Genomic DNA, 18,980 nt, shown 5'->3' on the forward strand with positions numbered 1-18,980 from the left:
TGATCCTTTGGGCTTAGTCGTATAAAATGCCTCGGTCGGACCGTACCTATCTCCGTATCCCTTAACTCTAGTAAAGGTAATCGTTGTTCTATCTAGTGTCGTAATTGTACACTCGAGGGACCCGTTGTCGCAGTTTATAGATCTAAGCCGCACCTGTCTAGTCTATAGTCGGCCGAGAAGGAAAGGTGCAGTCTGTGTAATAAGAAACGACGAGTAGGTAAGAACTCCTATAACCTTGATCGGTACCTGCTCTACAATACCTAGGAAATCCGTATAGCTACTAACCGTATTTATCTATATTAGCCGGCAGGTGCGTATACTAACACCCGCTCGCTTTACTATAGACTAGCTTATAATATTCCCTTTAGATCCCTCGTTAATTATAGTACGACGCTCCCTATATCGTTTTGGACCGATAATGCATTCTACAACAGGCGAGGGTACAATAACATAGTCTCGGTCGTTAAAGGACAACCTCGCGTCCTTAGGGTCTTCGTACAGGTCCTATATTAGTCTCGGGGGCATCGTAACATATAGCTCCTTAACTATAGGACCGAGGAAAGCAGGGTTATCGTCTTCTATCTCTTCTACGAACCTATTACGTATATAAAATCTAGAGGGCAGGATGTACTTAGCAGTAGCACTGCTAAGTTCAAACTCGACTCGTACCCTATAAGAACGAAGCGGCTCGTCTATATCGTACTAGTATGCTGCAGTAGTAGCAATGTTGTCCTCCTTAACGATAATCGACAGCCCGGCTTCCTTAGCAGCTATTGCGACGTCTTCTTAGTTCTAAGCATAGCGCTTAAGAAGTCCCCTAGCTACGGCAGGCGAGGTAGCGAGAAGCTCCCTAATAGGGATATTAGACGGCTACGCTAGTATCCTGTCGAGTAGCACCTTTTCTATATTAAGTCGCTCTCGAAGGTAAATGTCCCTTCTCTAAGCACCCTTTCTAGTCGTAGCAGGCTTCTAGTTCTTCTTTTTCTTTAGTAGCGGGGGGTTAACGAAGCCCTAAGAAGGAGGGGTAGGATCTAGGTCTATGCTTCTAGTAGGGTCCTAGGTCTGGCTGTCGTTTGCGGACTGCAGCTAGTTACCGGTGTTAAATGTACTATTACTAGTAAGAGTGCCCTATATCGACTGCGAGCCTTCTTCGACTACCTTTATGTACTCTTCCGTATTAGGGATCTTGCGGGCATCGATCTTAATAGACACTATCTTCTTTAGCTTTATAATACGGCTAGTATTATTGCTCGGCTTGGCGGCTGGCTCCTTTCCCTTAGTCGTGCTCGTTAGCCTAATCGCAGCGTTCGTAGATAGAGAGTTAGTACGGATCTAATTTATATAGGGGGCACGAGGGTCTCGCTTATTAATGTATACTAGATTATTAGGAACCGCACTTCTAGCGACGATATTGCACTAGTTTCTATTTATGTTCGTTGCTAGTACGGGTCCTATAGGGGGACCTAAGCCTTAGCCTAGGTAACTAGGTTAAGCTAGTAACGAGAATGCAGATTTCGAGGTCGGTAGAACAGGGCTAGGAACAAGTGCCGGGTTAAGAGGTGTACTCGGTATATATGTCCGAGGAGCAAAGGCAGCTATAGGTAGTTTATAAGCTAGCTAGTACTTCTTAGTATCCTCGAGATTCGCATCGGCAGGCTAAGTAATAGCCCTTCCCTATGCTTTCTCGATAGCGGGAGCTATTATCCGGAGCTTAGGCTAATCCGGCTAGTTCCTAAACTACACCTTTCGTCTGTTAATATTACCTTCTCGTCCGATATACTACTTCTTTTTACTATCGCGGTATGTCTAGCCCGCACTTAGGAGGTAGTTCATATACTTGCATTTGTAAATACTATAACCAGGTTTAAAGCAATAAAAGCATATATACTTAGAGGCTTCCTAGTAGAAGGGGTTCGAGCTACTAGACGACTAATAGGGCACTAGTCTAGGTCTAGCGACATTGTATAAGTAGTACTCGGGAGAATTAGGGGTGTTATCGGTATGTAGCGTAGCTATATAAGACTTCGGAAAGTCTCCTAGTAGATTAATAGCTATACGTGCACTTCTCTTAGCTCTTATACGCTTAATCTTAGCAATAGTTATCTTAGAAAGCTTTTTAGACAGGTCCTCTATATCCGGCAGCTTCTCTTTTAGTACGCGTAACGACTAGACTCTATCGTTCGATATATCTAGCTTCGGATACCTCTTCTTAGTCTAGTTAACAAGCTAGCTAGTAACCTGGCTCTTGCCCTTGCTATACAACTCCTAGTAAGCTATGCGGCTTGTAACGTACTTAAGTGTCGTATCGTATAATAGAGGAAGCTAAGTATAGGAGGCTAGGTTCGAGACGTCTACTTCGAGCTTGTTTATAATTTCCTGTCCTACCTCGGAGGGCAAGCCTTTAAGGAAGAGGTAGTATCGAGCGACTTTATTGCACTGTTTAAGAGGTATCCTTTTCGAGACCGCTTTAAACGTTATAACATACTAACGTAGGTTATCCTTCTGTCCGGAGATATCCTAGACTCTTTCCTTTGCGCACAGCTCTTCGAGGAAAGGGAGGCTATACTTATACACCTAGCTATTATAGCACCGATAGTAGGAAAGAGCCTCTTCCTTAAAAGCTTCGTAGTTTTCGCTGTTAAAGCCTAAAAGACTCTCGAGCTAAGCTTAAACATCCGGTACCGAGTGTCGAGCAGCAAGTCGGATCCTTTTACTAATAGGAGTGCGTAGACCTTTAAAGTACGAATCGAAGAAGTCGGCTATAGTCTAGAAGAAAGTCGAGGCATCCTTGCCGTCGAAGGATAGAGTACTAGGCTCTCTAGGGAAGGGTACGCGACTATAGTAAGTAGGGGCTCTATTGTTATAAGTAGCTGCGGTAAGGGTAGTAATAAGATCTGCGATGTTTATGTTAGTAGGCTAGGGAGCGGGAACTGTACTATAGGTCGCTGTAGCAGCAATCCCTTCGGCTTAAGGGAGAGCCTTATTAGTCGACCCTTTAGTCGAATTAGTCGTAAAGCGAGCTAATAGAATCCTATTGCTATCGCGGAAGGCGCGAGCATCGGAAGGTGCCTAGATAGGGCTATTAGTTCCGGAAGCCTCGCCGGTGCTTAGGGTATTGCGGAGAATCTCCGAGGGAGTATTAAGATAGCTACGACGGGAGGGTCCGTCCGGGCCGTTGTTAAGAGTGTTATTAGAAGACATCGTAATAGCGATATGCAGCTTAGTGTTGCAAATAGGGAAATAGGAAGTAAGGAGTGCAGATACGTGTTCGGAAGGTATATAGGAAAAGGTTAGTAAGTCGTCGTCTATACCGGTGCGGCGGGAGTAGGCTATTTAAAGCTCTTAAGGGTTTGCTAGACTATTAGTCTAGGAAACATTATTACTGCTAGTAGTGCACTATAGCTAATTATGCTGTTTACACATAGTCTAGGGCTATATTCGATAGTCTCCTTAGTGCGGGTAGGGTGTAATTGTACGTTCCGGGCACGTAGGACGGCTAAGTATCCAGAAACTCGAGAATAAGGCGGGATCGCTCCTCGTGCGGTGTAGAAGAATCTAGGGTAGGGAAATAAGGACTAGGGATGCGTCTAGGGTCCGTAGCTCGGTATTATTTGTTTACCAGACCCTCTTCCTAATTTAGTCTAGGAAATATCGCGTCCTTAAAAGGTCGCACCTCTTAGACTGTTCTAGCCAGCTAGAGCCGAGAACTACATATCGCATTCTCGTACCGAGAACCTAGTGTCGGTAGATCTAGGCAGGGCTTATATGCTCCCTAGTTCCAGTGCCGGGTTCGTAGCGATATTATCCGCTATTGCCTCGGAAAGCAACACCGAGGAGCAGTCGGACGATCGGTGCGATAGGGCGACGTTTCTTAGGGTATTCGCGACGCCTACGCTATAATAGCTAGTTAGTCTCGTTTCTTATGGCCATTCTATCGAGAGCGCGGGACAGCTTACGTAACCGAGTATTCTCTAATATCTAGTATGTCTATTATAGCTACTATAGCGGTCGGTGAAGTTTTCTAGGTACTAGAGGGCTCTTTTTCTACCCTGTTTCTCTTTCCTTTCTTCACGAGCGCCCCGCATAGGGTTTGTGCTGTACGCCTAGCCTACCTGCCTCGGCAGGTAGTCGGGCATAGGAAAAGCCATAGTAGTACGATTTTGGCCCTAGGAGGCTTGTTTTCACCCTATTTTGTATCTGCTAGAGTCGGTATTATCTCTGTAGTAGTGTCGCGTTTTAAAGGCGTGCAGCTAAGCTCGGTAGCGTAGTCGTTCGTATAGGTATAGGAGCGATAATCTCTAATGTCTATTATGTCTACTATAACTTTTACCGCGACCGGTGCGATATTCCAGGTACTTAAGGGGGCATATTTACTCGCTCGTCCTTCTTTTTCGGAGTATGTAGGGCACTGCGGGCCGCCAAACAAGAGATGAAATGCGGTCGCCGCTCGTCTTGCTTACCTTTACCGGCAGGTAGTCGGGCATAGGAAAAGCTATAGCAGTACGATTTTGGCCCTAGGAGGCTTGTTTTTACCCTAAATCGCGTCTATTATAGTCGATATGCTCTCCGCTATAGCGTCGCGCCTTAAGGGCGTACATCCGAGTCCGGTAGCGCGGTTGCATGCATTAGTGCGAGAGCGCTTTATACCGAGCCTCTATACGATGTTAGTGTCCCTTTTTTATGTAATCTTTTGCTCCCTTAGTTTCTTCCTTCTCCTTCTTAGGCTGTATCGACGAGCTGCTCGGCGTAGGGTGTGCAGCTCGGTAGGGTATAGGGAATGTGTATGTATGTTCGTATGTTCGTGTATTTAGGGTGTATTCGGTAGTAGATCTAGTAATGTGCACACAGCGATTTGTGCATTAAGGTACTTTGTATTTTAAACTTGGACTTTAAACTTAGGTACTTAAGCCTACTGCCCTAGCTAAGGGGCAGAGGTATATCGTAATCCTTTCTTCGAGGGAGGGTATTCGTCGTATGCGTCGTAAGTACTCGTAAGGCGACTGGCGCTATTGTCGAGGTCGTAGCTGCTCCGCACTTCCGCACTACTGCCTACCCTTTATATATCCTCCTTCTCCGCTTTCGCGAAGGAAGGAGTCTTATATCGTCTACCAAAATGTGAGGGGGGAACTTCCAAAGGTTCCGATCTCCCGCGGATAGTAGCAGTGCGGACGTATAGAGTAACATAGGGGGCAAAAAGGGCGGTAAACTATATAATTAGAGTAAAAGGTATAGGGGGCAAAAGAGGTAGTATTAAGTGCTCTGTACTATTGGGCCTCGTGTGCGTGTCGAAGGCCCTTCCGGAGGTGCTAGTGTCGGTGTCCTGTTCCTCTGTAGGTCGGTGTCTTAATAATCCTCCGACCTGCACACGAAGCTGAAGCTAGATACAGACCGCACGTGACAGTGCGATATTCCCCACTACAGTCGGTTTTGCGGGTTCTCGGTATCCCGAAGGTCCTTCTCGTTATAGAGATTAACTATCTGGATCTTGTTGCCCTTCTTGTCTAAAATAACAAAGGAAAGTATGTCGCTATCGTCTAATAAAATAGGAGAGATATTAACGTTAAGTCTTGTGCTAATATATAGCATTGTTCTTAGCCGGATCGTCGAATCCGTAGTCGTTAGGAATAGCTAGTTGTAATCCCGGTATGCGATAGATCTTGTCTCTTTGTAGCCTATTATCGGGTCTTCTATAGTCCACGGTTCCTAGACTAGTAGAAGGTCGGCTTTCTGCTTAACCGCGACGTCTAAGGTAGACTCTATAGCCTCGATAGATCGGTTAAGATTAACATAGAAAATCCGTAGAGAGTGTTCTAATATATAGAACGTTCTAGGGGCCTCCCTTTCTGTTATATACGATCCTTCGCCTTCTCGACTCTTAGGCTGTCCGCGCCTATATATAGACGGTTTTAAATAGCCCTTTTTGCTTCCTCCTCGGTAGTAAAACCTACTAGAACTGTCGCCCTAGTAAGAGTCCTTCTTCTCTCTTCGTTTGTTAGCTAAATTGGGGTACCTACGAGTTTAAGACCTCTATTAAAGGTCTTAATTTCTCGTTAAATGTCCTATAGGCCTGTTAGCGTATTAAAGTTCGCAGTCGAGACGCCGTAGACTACGACCTTGTGCTAGAGAGAGTCCTCTATTACCTATACCTCGCCTACGATATCGGTAACCTTAGTAAGGCTATCGATCGTTCGTTAGCAGGCTTTCTCTGTTGCAAAGTTTAGGATAATATTACCCCGAACTAATTTCTTTATCGCAAGGATAGCTAGCTCTTAGTCTTCGCCTTTAAGAGCGTCGTTAATTTTGTCTCGGGTTGCGATCTAGTCGAGTTCCTTCTCTTTATCCTTTAGTACAAGGATAAGAGGCATCGGTTCTACTTGTTCTTTCGGCTTGCTAGCCCTCTAGGAGACGGTCGTCTACTATTGTTGTTATTGTTGTTGTTGTTATATTGTCTTTGTTATCGAGGAGGTAGAGGTAGAGGTAGCGGATCCGCTATCTCCCTTAACAACGTTTGCGAAAGTAGGCTTCTTTGCCTATGCTGCTAGTTTCTTTATTGTCGTTTCTAGGTTCGAGACTTGCTTTACGAGGATTTAGGACGTTATCCTAAAATCTATATACTCGGTAAAGTGCCGAAAGACTTCGAGAAGGTCGAGAACCTAGGTTTGTTCTTCTAGAAACCCGCCTAGATCCCCCGCTGCTTCGATTAGTAGCTGTCGGGCTTGTAGGATCTTCTCGTTCGCGGGCGTGCGAGAGAGTGTTTGTTTCTTTCCGAGAGAAGGGCTACGAGTCGGGGAGCTATTAAATTCGAAGGGGTTTTGCCTTTTCCTAGGTAGGAAAGGAATGCCGGTTCTTTTTAGTAGTTCCTTCGGTAACGGCAGGGTTTTAAGAGACTTAAACGTAACTTCCTCGTCCCCTCTAGCCGTAGCTTTTAGAGTCTAAGGGGCTAAGCTTGCGTCTATTATTTCCGTCTCGGTAGACATTGTCTTGTTATTATTGTTTGTTGTTTAAAAAGAGGCTTAGCAGTCTTACGCCGAGAGGGCTGCTTATTCGTCTCTATTTCTAATCGCGTTCGGGTCCTAGCCTACTTACGATACTAGGGCACTCTTCTCCCTACTATATAAAGTAGGAGTATAGGAGAAGGTATACTTTAAAGAGGAGAGAAGAGATATATAAATATACCTCTGCTTCTAGGAAGTACTCTAGCCTGTAGTAACGTACGTCTTTATAGCAGGCTTTAGAGGCGTTCTGCGGGTAGCCGTAGTAGGTTCGGGACAACCTTTGTCTCTAGGGAAAGGTAGGCCTATACTCTATATAGAGTATCTAGCTATATAGCTAGTACTACTACTCTAATCCCTAGAGGTGCAAATTCGTCCTTACTAAACTATACTACTCCTTTAGCTTCCTCTCTCGGCGGCGTAGGACAACAGGTAACTCTAGTGTAGAGAAAACTAAGTATATATATATATTTGTGTATCCTAGGAACACTGCTCTTGTTTGGCCTTTAGCTCTTTTAAAATTCGACCAAATCAGGCGTTTAATAGCTAGAATAAAAGCTCTCGTCGAGGGCTTTTAAACGGGCTACACGGCGTCCGAATCGGCAGCGTATTAGTTGTGTTGTAGTGTGTTAAAGTGTTATTGTTTGTTTGTTTTGTTTGTTTGTTCCATTTACGTCCTTTCGGAGTCCAAGACTATATAGGACGGCCTTGTAAGCAAGGCAGTAGATCTATTTACAATCAAATTCTTTCGGTATTCTTTGACCTTAGGGGAAACCCCGTGCCTAAGGCAAAATGCCAAAGGACTTTAAAAGCAGCGCAAAACAAAGGAAATCCAACGAGTGTCGTGTAGCCGGGGCTGCAATTTTCGCGCCAAGCTTTTGCAGAATTTTCAGCGGATCCTTCCGCTATGTCGTTGTCTGCAGCCGGGGCTGCAGAATTTTCGCGCCAAGCTTTTTGCAGAATTTTCAGCGGATCCTTCCGCTTCGCACACACACTGCGAATTCGAAAGAGAGAGGAAATGCATTGCAGTGCAAAAAGCAGTGCAGGAGCGACGTAGCTGCGCAAGCAGCTACGCAAGCAGCTATCTAACCCGCTGTCTTCTCTTGTCCTTAATATGCCTTTGTAGAACTGTATGCCGCTTCCAAACGCATACAGCTACGCAGGTTAATCGCAGAGTTGTAGATTCCACCGAGTTCCAGCTCTTTGAAGTGCATGTATAACATGCGATTTCGATTCGGATTTCGAGGAGGTGCGCGTATAGGACAGAGTGGACTGCCTCTTCTTCTTCTTCTTCTTCTTCTTGTTCGTAGCGTAGAGAGCTATTCGTTCGAATCGTGCTGTTGTTCTGTAGCTTGTGTTTCGAGGCGGATTTCGAGAAGGATTTCGGGCGGATTTCGAGAGGTTTTCGAGGAGGTTTCTTCCAGACTGTCTTGGTTTCCCTTCTAAGGAAGGTACTTACGACGGCCACCGCGTGAAGGTGCAGTCTGTTCGGCCGTCTGTTAAAGTGTTATAGTACGGGTTGTAAACCTTCCTTATGCAATGCCCTAAATAGGGAATATTTCGAGTGTAGGGGACCTTAGCGGTGTCCCCCAGGCTTGTTAGTAGAAATTTTTTCTAATAAAATCCCGCTAATTTTGGAAACTGGTTGTTGATCGCAACCTGGTGCTCACCAGGTTGCGTTTTGTAACCGGTTGTGTATAAGAAGGGAGTAACGCTTGTCTCTAGGTGTTGCGGTCAGCGGTTGTTCGCAAGAAGGGAGTAACGTCGTACTCAGGTGTCGTTGTTAGCGGTTGTTTGTGAGAAGGGAGTGACGTTGTACTCAGGTGTTGCAATAAGCGGTTATGAGGCTAAGCGGTTATTGCGTTCAGTACATACTGCAGTATGCGAGTAACCCGTATACCTGCAACCACACCGGTGCACCTGCAGTTATATGTAATATCCAGGTATACAGCACAACTACGTATACATGCAACTGGTTACTCGTAGTCAGCGAATACACAGGGTAGCCTAATACAGGCTCGGGTTCACACAGGTTCAGGCTCGGTTCAGGCTTGGTTCAGCGCACAATTGATTGCATTGTACACCAAACCATCTAACAAAGAAACACCCGCCTAATGCGACCGCCATCTGTGTCGAGAGTGGTGGTGGTAAAGGCGAAGTGGTGGCAGTTAACGTAGAAACGACCGAGGTTCAGGTTGCTATGGAGCTGCCACCTCACCTTCGAATCCATCGTCACCTCTTACCATCTCAACATCCGACACCTACAATCCAACTCCATCGCAGTTAGCCCCATCCTCCTCGGTGAACAACTCGATCGGCCGGTCGCTCGCTCGCTCGTTTCGTCTGGAGTCCCGTCGGTCGTATCATCGCTCGTTCGCTCGTGCGCTCGCCGCGAAACCTGGAAAAGATGGAAAACATAGAAAAGAACTGTACATCTCAGGTTAGCAAGGATCAGACGGGAGTTTGCATAAGCCGCCTACACTTTTGGTCGACAGCACGGGTATCTGCATCCTGAATCCTGCATGCCCTAAGGTGGGACCGATCTGCGACAACCTACGGCGTCAGCAAAAGCAGTCTATGGATGCGGTAGTGCAGAGCTTACCTAAGTGCTGCTTGCGGGAAGATAACAAGAAAGAACTGCGATTGTTGTAGTTAGCTGAGAAGGGGAGGGCAGATATAGCAGGTTAACATACGTGCAAAACCGAAGAGCGCTGAATGCCTAATGCTCGAAAGAGGCTGTCCTGTCCGGTGTATCTAAGGTGCGGGAGAAGATTAGTACAGCTTCGACGACGAAGGTTGAAGAGCAGGCAACGTACACTATGGAGAAAATGCTGCAGAAGGACTGAAAGAACTAGAAGCAAGGTGATTAGCATCTGTACAAACTCCAGTCTGCATACTGCCGGCAAGACGTACACTGGTATTGGCGATTGTGCGCTCGCTCGAGACTGCAAGACCGTCGTCAGCTTCTTTACGCAAGGCAGTCATTCGGTGGACTCACATTGCTTGCGCTGAATACTTCCGTCCGGCACAACAGCTATAGTTCGAGACTGTCAGCATGGATTATTGTCGCCACGACAGACGGACGGACGTACACTGCTCTGATCTGCTCTCGAAGTCCACTGTAAAGCTGGACGTGGTTAGCAGCATTCGAGTAACAATCGCACTCTGTTCATACCTCACAAGAACTGCACGTCCTAGTTAACGAAGAACAACTCGGTGTCGGCTGTTAGGTCCGTCTTCGCTAGGATCCTCTTAATGCGTAGACCGCCCTTGCGTTCGAACGGCACCATCTAAAGCTGCTCGCTCCTAAGCATCGGCAGTGCAACAACCTCGTCTTCTCGACCGAGCTGGTAGAGGTCTAGTTTAAGGACTACATCTAACGCAGGCTGAGCTAGAAACGACCCAGGAATCAGCCTCGGTCGAACTGGCGTAATTAAGGTAAATTAGAAGGGCTCGGAAGCTCTACCGAAGGCGTAGGTAAAGAGGCCCTTAATGTAGCCAATCTTGGTTAGATCCGGTCCATATCGCACAAAGGTGCTACGGCGGATCACCGTATGCCGCTACGTATTAGGATCCTCGAAGATTAGCTGCTTCTACCACTTAATTGCGAGGTTATCGATAATCGTTAGACCGGGCTTATCGTAGTCTGCGTACGCCTTAACGATCTGACGCTTCATTGTGTCGTTCACCTTCTTCATCGACACCAGGAGCTTAAGGGACAAACGACAGAAGTCCTGCGATATACGCTCGGCTACCTTAGGGTTAATGTGTCGCTGATTGTTAGCTGTCGACAACACTACGGCGCCGGCTTAAACAGTCGCGACTGCACTAGCAGCAGCAGCAGCCGCAAGCTTATCGGATTTTAGAAGCACACCCTCGAACAGCAGTAGACAGTTATCGCGGATCTTCTTTAGAGCCGTCGTAACTTCTAGGAAATCTAGATATCTATTCTAGAGGACAAGGCGGAGCGACGTAATAATCGCAGCTCTCTGCAACAGGTCACGCTCGGGGTTTTGGAGGTTAGTGCCGAGGATCGCTTGCTTTAAGTCCTTGTGTTTAGTCTCTCTAGGAATCGTGCTAGCGTGGGCTGGACTGCTAATCTTAGCGAAAACGTCGGCATAGTGCAAGCCGGTGTGGACGTTTGGCCGGTAAGTGTCCTTGCGATATTGAATTAAGCGGGTGGTCATGCGCTACGGTCCAGCCTATCCCGGAGCTGGCGATGGCGCTCGAGATCCTACTGCTGGAGTCGCCGCACGGGATCCTGCGCGGGAGCGAACTGGAGTTACAGTGCGGCTCTTCTTGTTGTCAATCGATGCCAGAGCGCATGCCTTATGCAGTCCCTAGAAGAGGTCTCGCAGCTTGTTCGCCTCGGCTATAAAGGAGGTCCGCTCCTAAACCGTTACTCGATACGACGACATGTTTATATTCGACCGCGCTAGTGCTAAGAAAACGCGGACGACCAAGGTGTACGATAGGACGGTATCCACGGAAGTAGCACCTAGCTCTATAGCTAGCTCCTCTGCCAACTCGGGCATTGCCTTCTTGACGTTCTCGCGGAAATAAGGATTCAGATGCTTATCCTTTAGCCAAACACGTATTAAGACCGGAGCGACGATTAACTAACGCGCGTGCTCGGCAAGCTAGTATGCTAGAAGGTAGTGAGGCGAGCGGATCTTGTTCCAGCCTGGCGGAAAGGGAAAGTTGCGCAACGCCTCGATGTACATCTTAACTGCTTCAGGCTTAAGGATCGCCTTTATAAAGAGGTCGTAAAGCAGTCCACAAAGGCCTTTACAATCCGAGTAGGCCCAGTCCGGGAAACGAGTATTAATAATGCACAAAGCCGAGCACACCTTTTGGATTAGAGGCGCTTTAATCCTCATGCCGGTCGAGCTCTACATCGCTTTCTAGTCCCTGTCGTTAAGCGAATTCATCAGGTGTTAACGGGCACGCTCGTTCTCGTAATAGAAGCGACTATTCTCGACCAAGTCGTACTCGAGAAAGCCGCGGGTGTCCTTATAGATCATACAGTAGCGGCATCCCATGCCTGCGTTCTGCGAGAGCATACCAGAGTTTTCCTGCTGCTGTAGCATATCGCCGGTGAAGTACATGATGTACGGACACACCATGACTTGCTCGTCGTGCACCTCCGAGTCGCCATCCACTATTGTCTTGATAGTCATCATCTCACCGGCGTCGAGGCTTCGCAGTAATAGACCGATGGCGCTAACGATCCCGTCGGCGTTGCTACTATGCGGGCCAAGCGTAAACGGCAGGACGTTCGGCTGTCGATTGCGTTCCTAAAAGGGCAGTGCACTAAGCTAGAAGTAGAAACCCATTAATGACCGAGTTATATTGCGAAACAGACTAAAGGCGTCGATAAAGCAGGTTAATAGCAGCGACATTACCTTATAGCCGGACGCGAACTTCGCAAGCAGTGCGCGGCGACCGAACTCCAGGATCTTAAGCTCGCCGCGGATAGGATGGGCTTGCTATACTAGACGGATCGTCTTCTTGTCTACATCGTAAATACAGCGAATAACAGCATACCCTCCGAGTAGGATTAGAGGTAGATCGCTTAATAGAGGCGTTCGGCTCTGGAAAGCGTAGTGAACGACCGGCATAATCAGAGTCTAGGCTTGCACCCTGCCTTTAGGAATGAAGACGTCCTTGCCCTCTACTAAGAACAGCTCTAGCATAGTAGTCGCCGGGCGGGGCTACATAGCATTAACCACGTCCGCAGGGAAGTTGGTAACTACCTACATCGGCTAGATCTTAATAGAAATTAATCCTTGAGGCGCATCGTAGTTACGCTCCTCGCGCTAGTCCCTGCCAACGGCTAGAACACGCCCAATGTGGCCCTAACCTTTAGGCGTGTAACACACGCAGTCTGATTTGTTGCAGTTGTACTACACAAAGTCGGATAGGAAGATAGGTCTACCTACTGTGCCGATGAAGTCCTTCTAGTTCGCCTTGTAGACGGAGGATGCGTTGCAGGGACGTAGCAGAGGTAGAAGTAGCCCAGAGGATAAGGTCGACTAAGATGCGGATGTCGACTAAGTTGCGGATACTAATGCGGATAGTGTATATCTCGCAAACTCGCCGGAGGTCGACCGAATCGATGCAGTCCAGCACCTCGCCTGCTACAACTCTATCTAATTGTTAACGAAGCAACCAAGTCTAACATGCATCTTCTTCCTAATATCTAACGCAAGAATGCGGGCGAAGAGCTGGTATAGATTAAAGAAGTACAGCGGCTCGGTGCCTTCATCTTCGGTGTCCTTCTGGCCTGCTGCGCGTGTAGCTTGGCTCTTAGTCTTAGTCGGAATGTCCTTTACACGAAGCTCTAGCAACGGCAAGACGGCTTTTAAGTGCCCTGCGCAGGAAGTTAGTAAATAGATGTACAGGACGATAGAGGAGTTGCATACTCTTCAGGGTATTAACAGTTATTAGGAGTCCGGATGTATCTATGCTACTAGCCTGCATTACTTGATACAGCGCAGCATAGTCCTTGCGTAAGATCTGCGACTATGTCGACCAGATGCCTATCATCAGCTCGAGCAGGCGCACTTTACTAGTACTATTAGAAACACCGCTATCGAGCGCGCATAAGGTATCTAGCCTAAGGATATCGGTCGAGGGCAGCGGGGGTAGGAGCATAGCCGGTAGCGGTAGAGGCGGAGGTAGTAGAGGTAGAGGTAGGTCGGTTATCGTCTCGTCTTTAGTGTCTCCCTCGATATTATCACCAGGCTCTATAACAGGATCGGTGTCTTTATCCTTACCGGCAAACGGACCATTACCTTTACGTCCACCTTTACCTTTATCCTTATCGTCGACTTTGCCGCTCTCAGGGAAGTCCGGATTACGCTATACGTACTCGACAACGCCGACTGCGTCCTGCACGTCCTAGACACCAGACTCCTTATCGTTGCTTTGGAGCTGTTAAAGCAGGCGTCGAGTTAGCTCTGCCGGATCGACAGCTACAGTCGTCTCTTCCTCTTGCGCAGCGCCAAACTCCCCAGGCTGTTGTCCACCCGTGCCCTCGGGCACACTACTGCTGTTATCGTCCTCGTATGCTAGTGCAGGTCCGTCGTCTCTACCTTTAGGATCTAGTAGTAGTAGTAGAGGAACTCCGATTCGGATAGTGCGCTCTGCGCTGGCACCGAAGCTATAGAGGTACTTGCGGTTCATAACTAGTGCGTACGCTCGGTTTAGTTAGGTCCAGTTGTCTTAATTGTATGCAACGAGGATAAGATGAGATAAAGAAGATAAAGAGAAAGGTAGCGGGTAGGAAGTAGCTAGCTGGCAAGGCAGGAAGGAAGCAATTCACCAAACAGAAAGCGCGGCGGCGGAGCCATCTCCGACCCTTGCAAAATTACCGCATCCGGCATGCGGCGACGTGCAGGACACACAACACATAGAACAATGTTAACCTGGTAGGAGTCCACCTCGAAAGTAGGATACTTGCTGACTATATTATAGGTATATCTGGATACTTGCGGACTAGATCATGGGTATATCTAGATACTTGCAGTCTATCTTGGTCTCTCACCGGAAGCAGGATACTTGCTGTCTATCTGGGTATATCTGGATACTTGCTGTCTATCTTGGTCTCTCACCGGAAGCAGGATACTTGCTGTCTATCTGGGTATATCTGGATACTTGCGGACTATCTTATAGGTATATCTGGATACTTGCGGACTATCTTATGGGTATATCCAAGATTCTAAATGGCAGATTCCTGCACGCAACACACCGGACGATCAACACACTGGACGATCGTTGCTTAAGAGGTCCATCTCGGAAGCAGATTATTACTAACTATCTCGCTCCGAGACTTACTAGCACGTTGCTTGCTGACTATCTCGCTCTAAACACACTGCATACCGGCACGACTCTGACTACACCGCTCACGCGCACGATCGATTGCTTCAGGTCCGTCTCGGAAGCAGGACACTTGCTGACCATCTCGCTCTCTCGCTCTAACCACATCGTCTCGGAAGCAGGATACTTGCTAACTACCCTGCTCTAACTACTTACCGGCAGGATCGATTGCCTCAGGTTTACGGAAGCAGGATACTTATCGACTATGCTCTGGCTGTCTCGCTCTACACGCTTCCCCTCCAGAAGCCGGCACTCTGGTCCTGCAGACTATGCTTATGGGCAGAGTGGCTAGTTCTGACCGTCCATTCCGCTGTAGGTGGCTAGCTCTCGTTCATCTAGCTATAGCTGTCCAAATCTGTGCAGTCCGTTCTGCTACTACTCTGTTCTATGTGCAGCACCGCTGTTCGATACTAATATGCAGGATCGAGTTCAACGAGCACTCGCAGTGTGTGTCTTCGGCCTGCTGTTGTATACCGGAGATGACGATTCATACGTAGACTTGATGACTTCATGCGTAGACTTAACGTGGCGTAGATTTGACATAGCGTAGACTTGACATAGCGTAGACTTAACATGGCGTAGATGACCTTCGAGTACAAGCTGTCGCACCTAAGGTTGACATAACGGGATCATCTTTACCTTACTTACCTTCCGCGGTTTAACCGTTAGTCTAACCGGCAGTCTAAGTAAGAAGTGTGCAATACATCTGGACTATATACAAAGTCTTGTCTATGGAATCTTAACGCTGACGACGCCGAGGATTGTAGGCATGCCGTGCAGCAGGTGTTGGACTGCTAAGCTGTCGATCGAACGCAGCAGCAGGTTGACCTTGCGTTCGACCATCGGTAAACATTAGTGGTGCCGGTCTGCCTCGGTTGTTGAATCTTTGCACAGGCGGTCGCCGTAGAGGAGACTCAAACCCGTCTTCCATCACAGTGTCACCGATCTTATCATCGTCAAACCCTGGATTATGCCCTTCGTCGTCGAGCCTGCCATCAAATCCACTATCAAGTACACCATCGAGCTCACTGTCGAAACCGCCGTCGAAACCGCCGTCGAAACCGCCGTCGAGGTCATTGCCGAGACTATCATTCAACCCTTTATAAAGTCCGCCGCTATTGCCGCGCTCACGCCTATTATCGAATTGTGCGTCCAAGTCGTCGTCCGAGTACTACTAAGAGTACTGCTGGCTACTAGCAAGAAATGCAGGGTCGACTGTCGACGTTAGCGGGCGCTTTTGTTGATGGCGTAGAATCGGTTGCCGCTAGCGCTGTTATTAGCGCTGTGTCGATAGTCGCTATGTGTTTGTCCGCGGCTGGCTCTGCGATTAAGAGGCTTGCAGAGTCTGCGATTAAGAGGCTTGCAGAGTCTACGATTAAGAGGATTGTTAGAGGGTTTGCGATTAAGATGATTGTTGGAGGGTTTGCGATTAAGAGGATTGGAGGGTTTGCGACTAGGTAGCCTGGAAAGTTTGCGACTGCGACTACGACTGCGACTGCGATAATTGTTCGATCTGTGACTGAGTTAGTTGTCCGGTGTATAGATATATCGGTCCTTCGTTTCTTGGTGGTTCGGGTAGTGGTGGTCGTTGTCGTTCCAGGACGCTACTTTGTAAAGACAACACATCACTAGCACTCGGCTTTTGGCCGACTGAAATGACATGTTGTCCTACGGTTTGATAGTCAGTCGAATGCATCTTGTTGATGATGATATAAAGAAAATTTGCAATGCGCAATGCGCAGAGCGCAACCCGAACACCGAACACCCAGCACATTACCGCCGCCCACGCCGCACACAGCCCAGCGTATATTTTGATATATTTTTAAATGCTCCCACAACTCCGAACAGAACCGCACACTAACGCCGCACACAGCCCAGCGTATATATGGTAAATAATGATAATAATACTAACCGTCGTTGCTCGCCGCCGCCGCTGCTGCCGCCGCCGCTGCCTTCTGCTTCTTCGAAAGCGGCAGGGGGGTATCGTCCATTCGCTCGAGGACGGACAGGTCTCTTAGCTATATATATATGTTAGTATACTACCTTACGCTGATTGCTGTGCATTCTGTGGATGCTAAGGATGCTAAGGGTAAAGTTGAGGAGGAGGTAGATAGATTGATAGATTAATAGATTGATAGATTAATACGTTACCTCCGTTGGAGCATATTAGCCCATAGCTAGGTCTTCGAGGACGAAGAACTCGTCCTTGTCCACGTCGGCATACTTGGGAGCCGTGCTATATATACGTTAGCTAAGGATCTTGCTTTAATTCCATCGTCGCTTCAAGTGCTTTAAGTGTAGGTTGCTTCAACTTAGAAGTGCAGGACGCAGAACAGGACAGGTATTAGACTTACTACATAGTGACAATCGCCGCATTAACGGCGTCGTTGGCGGCGCTGGTTTTCTAGGCACCAGCCTCGAACTACGCGTGGATCTCCGCGGCGAACTCGGCGAAGATGTCTATATATATATATGTTAGCATGTCTCAAGGACGACTGTCTCAAGGACGACTGTCTCAAGGACGACTGTCTCAAGGACGACTGTCTTAAGGACGACTGTCTCAAGGACGACTGTCTCTGTCTCGAGGACGACTGTCTCTGTCTCAAGGACGACTGTGCCTCGGAAAGTAAAGAAGAAAGGATTAGTAGCTTACCCTTGCAGAATGTAATAGCGAGGCTATCTCTGTCCTCTGCGAAGGACTTTCGGAGGTTAACATAACCTTTCATGTAGGTCTATATACTCGTTAGCTAGCTAATCTGCGGTCTGTCGAGATGCTCTGCGGAGATGCTCTGCGGAGATGCTTCGAGAGTTGACTTGGAGTCTTGAGGATTGAGGATTGAGGAGGATTAAGAATTGAGGAGTCTTGCGGATTGAGGAGTCTTGCGGATTAAGGAGTGCTGCAGGTTATAGCTTACCCAGACCGAGAAGAAGTTATCGATATTAAATCGAGTTTTAAAATAGGCCAAAGCCCCAGAACGCGAGGCGCCTACGAGCGCTAAATTGTTCTTGCGCTCTTCGCCAACGAACGCCTATTATATAGTTAGCATACCATTCCTTAATTCGCAACTCCAAACTCGCAACTCCAAATGCGGCAATATTCCGAAGTGCTGAATCAAGCCTGAAGCCTAACCAAAAAAAACAGAGACCGAAGCCTGACCAAAAAACAGAGACCAAAGCCTGGACAAAAAAACAGTAGGCGGAGAGGAGAGACTTACCTTCATCTTCTTCTTAATCTGAGTTCTGTTCGAACGGACTTTGGCCTGTGCGTCTTTGCGGAGTGTGTCGAAGCCTTTACTGTCTAGATCGGTGTACTAATCGAGGCCAGCGTAAGCTTTACGGATTCTCTCGGGTGCGAAGTTGTGGTTGCCGTAGAGAAATGAGTCCTAGCGCATAAGACGGTCGAGACGCTTAAACATAGAGTAATTAGCATCAAGAGGAGAGACTTCGAGCGGAGCGGTAGTAGTGTTAGCTTTACGCTTCTTTCGTAAGGTGTAGCCGCGTGCATTGTCGGCAGCTTGTTCCTAGGCAAGTCGCTCCCTAAGACTAAGTACTTCCGAGTCAGGAGGGCCAGGCTGTTAAGTTGTTAGAGGTTGCGGTTGCTATTAGCAGTTTGTTAGTTATACCACTAGACCAAATGCCCACTGTTAAGAACGAGAGGAAATGTTGAAACTATTACCATTCAACGCTGCGATTTGACATAGCCGTGTGGAAATGTTAGTGGAAATGAGGTAACATGGTCGTGTGGACTTCCATTAAGGTAGTGTCGGTCCAGGTCGATGCAGGTGGTGATTCTTCTCGTGCGGAGCCAGGTGAAGTGCGAGGTGGAAGGAGATTACTTACTTGACCGAGGCCGGAGAGGTCGGACGGCATAGTAGTAGTGGAGGAGCGGGAGGTGGGTAGGTGTGAGGGTGATTCAACTACGATGGAGCTTCAACGTGAAGTCGTGAAGTCTGGGGTTGTGGAAACTTGCTCAGACTAGCCGTAAGCGGTTGGCGTGATGCACGCTTGCCGGCTTTACTCGCGGGGAAATCGCTGTCGGACCGTTGTTGCAGCAGGCATTGCAGTACCTGCTTGTGTGTATACTCGCAGAGTGCAGTAACCGCTTAT

General features: G+C 47.9%; 3 protein-coding genes across 3 annotated transcripts; 1 reads left to right on the top strand and 2 right to left on the bottom strand.

The window, feature by feature from the left end:
- Positions 1-12,310: 12,310 nt before the first annotated feature.
- On the bottom strand, positions 12,311-12,472 carry MYCGRDRAFT_40631 (uncharacterized protein; the record flags this gene model as incomplete). Its single annotated transcript, XM_003853173.1, has 1 exon — positions 12,311-12,472. A coding segment is annotated over one exon (162 nt), but the record flags the coding sequence as incomplete, so codon positions are not given.
- Positions 12,473-15,843: 3,371 nt separating this feature from the next.
- MYCGRDRAFT_92882 (uncharacterized protein) lies at positions 15,844-16,334 on the top strand (the record flags this gene model as incomplete). Its single annotated transcript, XM_003853118.1, has 2 exons — positions 15,844-16,019; positions 16,154-16,334. The coding sequence occupies 2 exons, from the start codon at positions 15,844-15,846 to the stop codon at positions 16,332-16,334; spliced, it is 357 nt and encodes a 118-aa protein (XP_003853166.1).
- Positions 16,335-17,295: 961 nt separating this feature from the next.
- On the bottom strand, positions 17,296-18,743 carry MYCGRDRAFT_92883 (uncharacterized protein; the record flags this gene model as incomplete). The annotated part of the gene is made up of 5 exons (XM_003853172.1): positions 17,296-17,333; positions 17,527-17,605; positions 17,789-17,902; positions 18,089-18,184; positions 18,714-18,743. 5 exons carry the CDS (start codon positions 18,741-18,743, stop codon positions 17,296-17,298), a joined length of 357 nt encoding a protein of 118 aa, XP_003853220.1.
- Between the last annotated feature and the right edge of the window lie 237 nt (positions 18,744-18,980).

The sequence above is a fragment of the Zymoseptoria tritici genome, chromosome 4, assembly GCF_000219625.1.
Source record: "Zymoseptoria tritici IPO323 chromosome 4, whole genome shotgun sequence".
Classification (NCBI taxonomy): Eukaryota; Fungi; Ascomycota; class Dothideomycetes; order Mycosphaerellales; family Mycosphaerellaceae; genus Zymoseptoria; species Zymoseptoria tritici.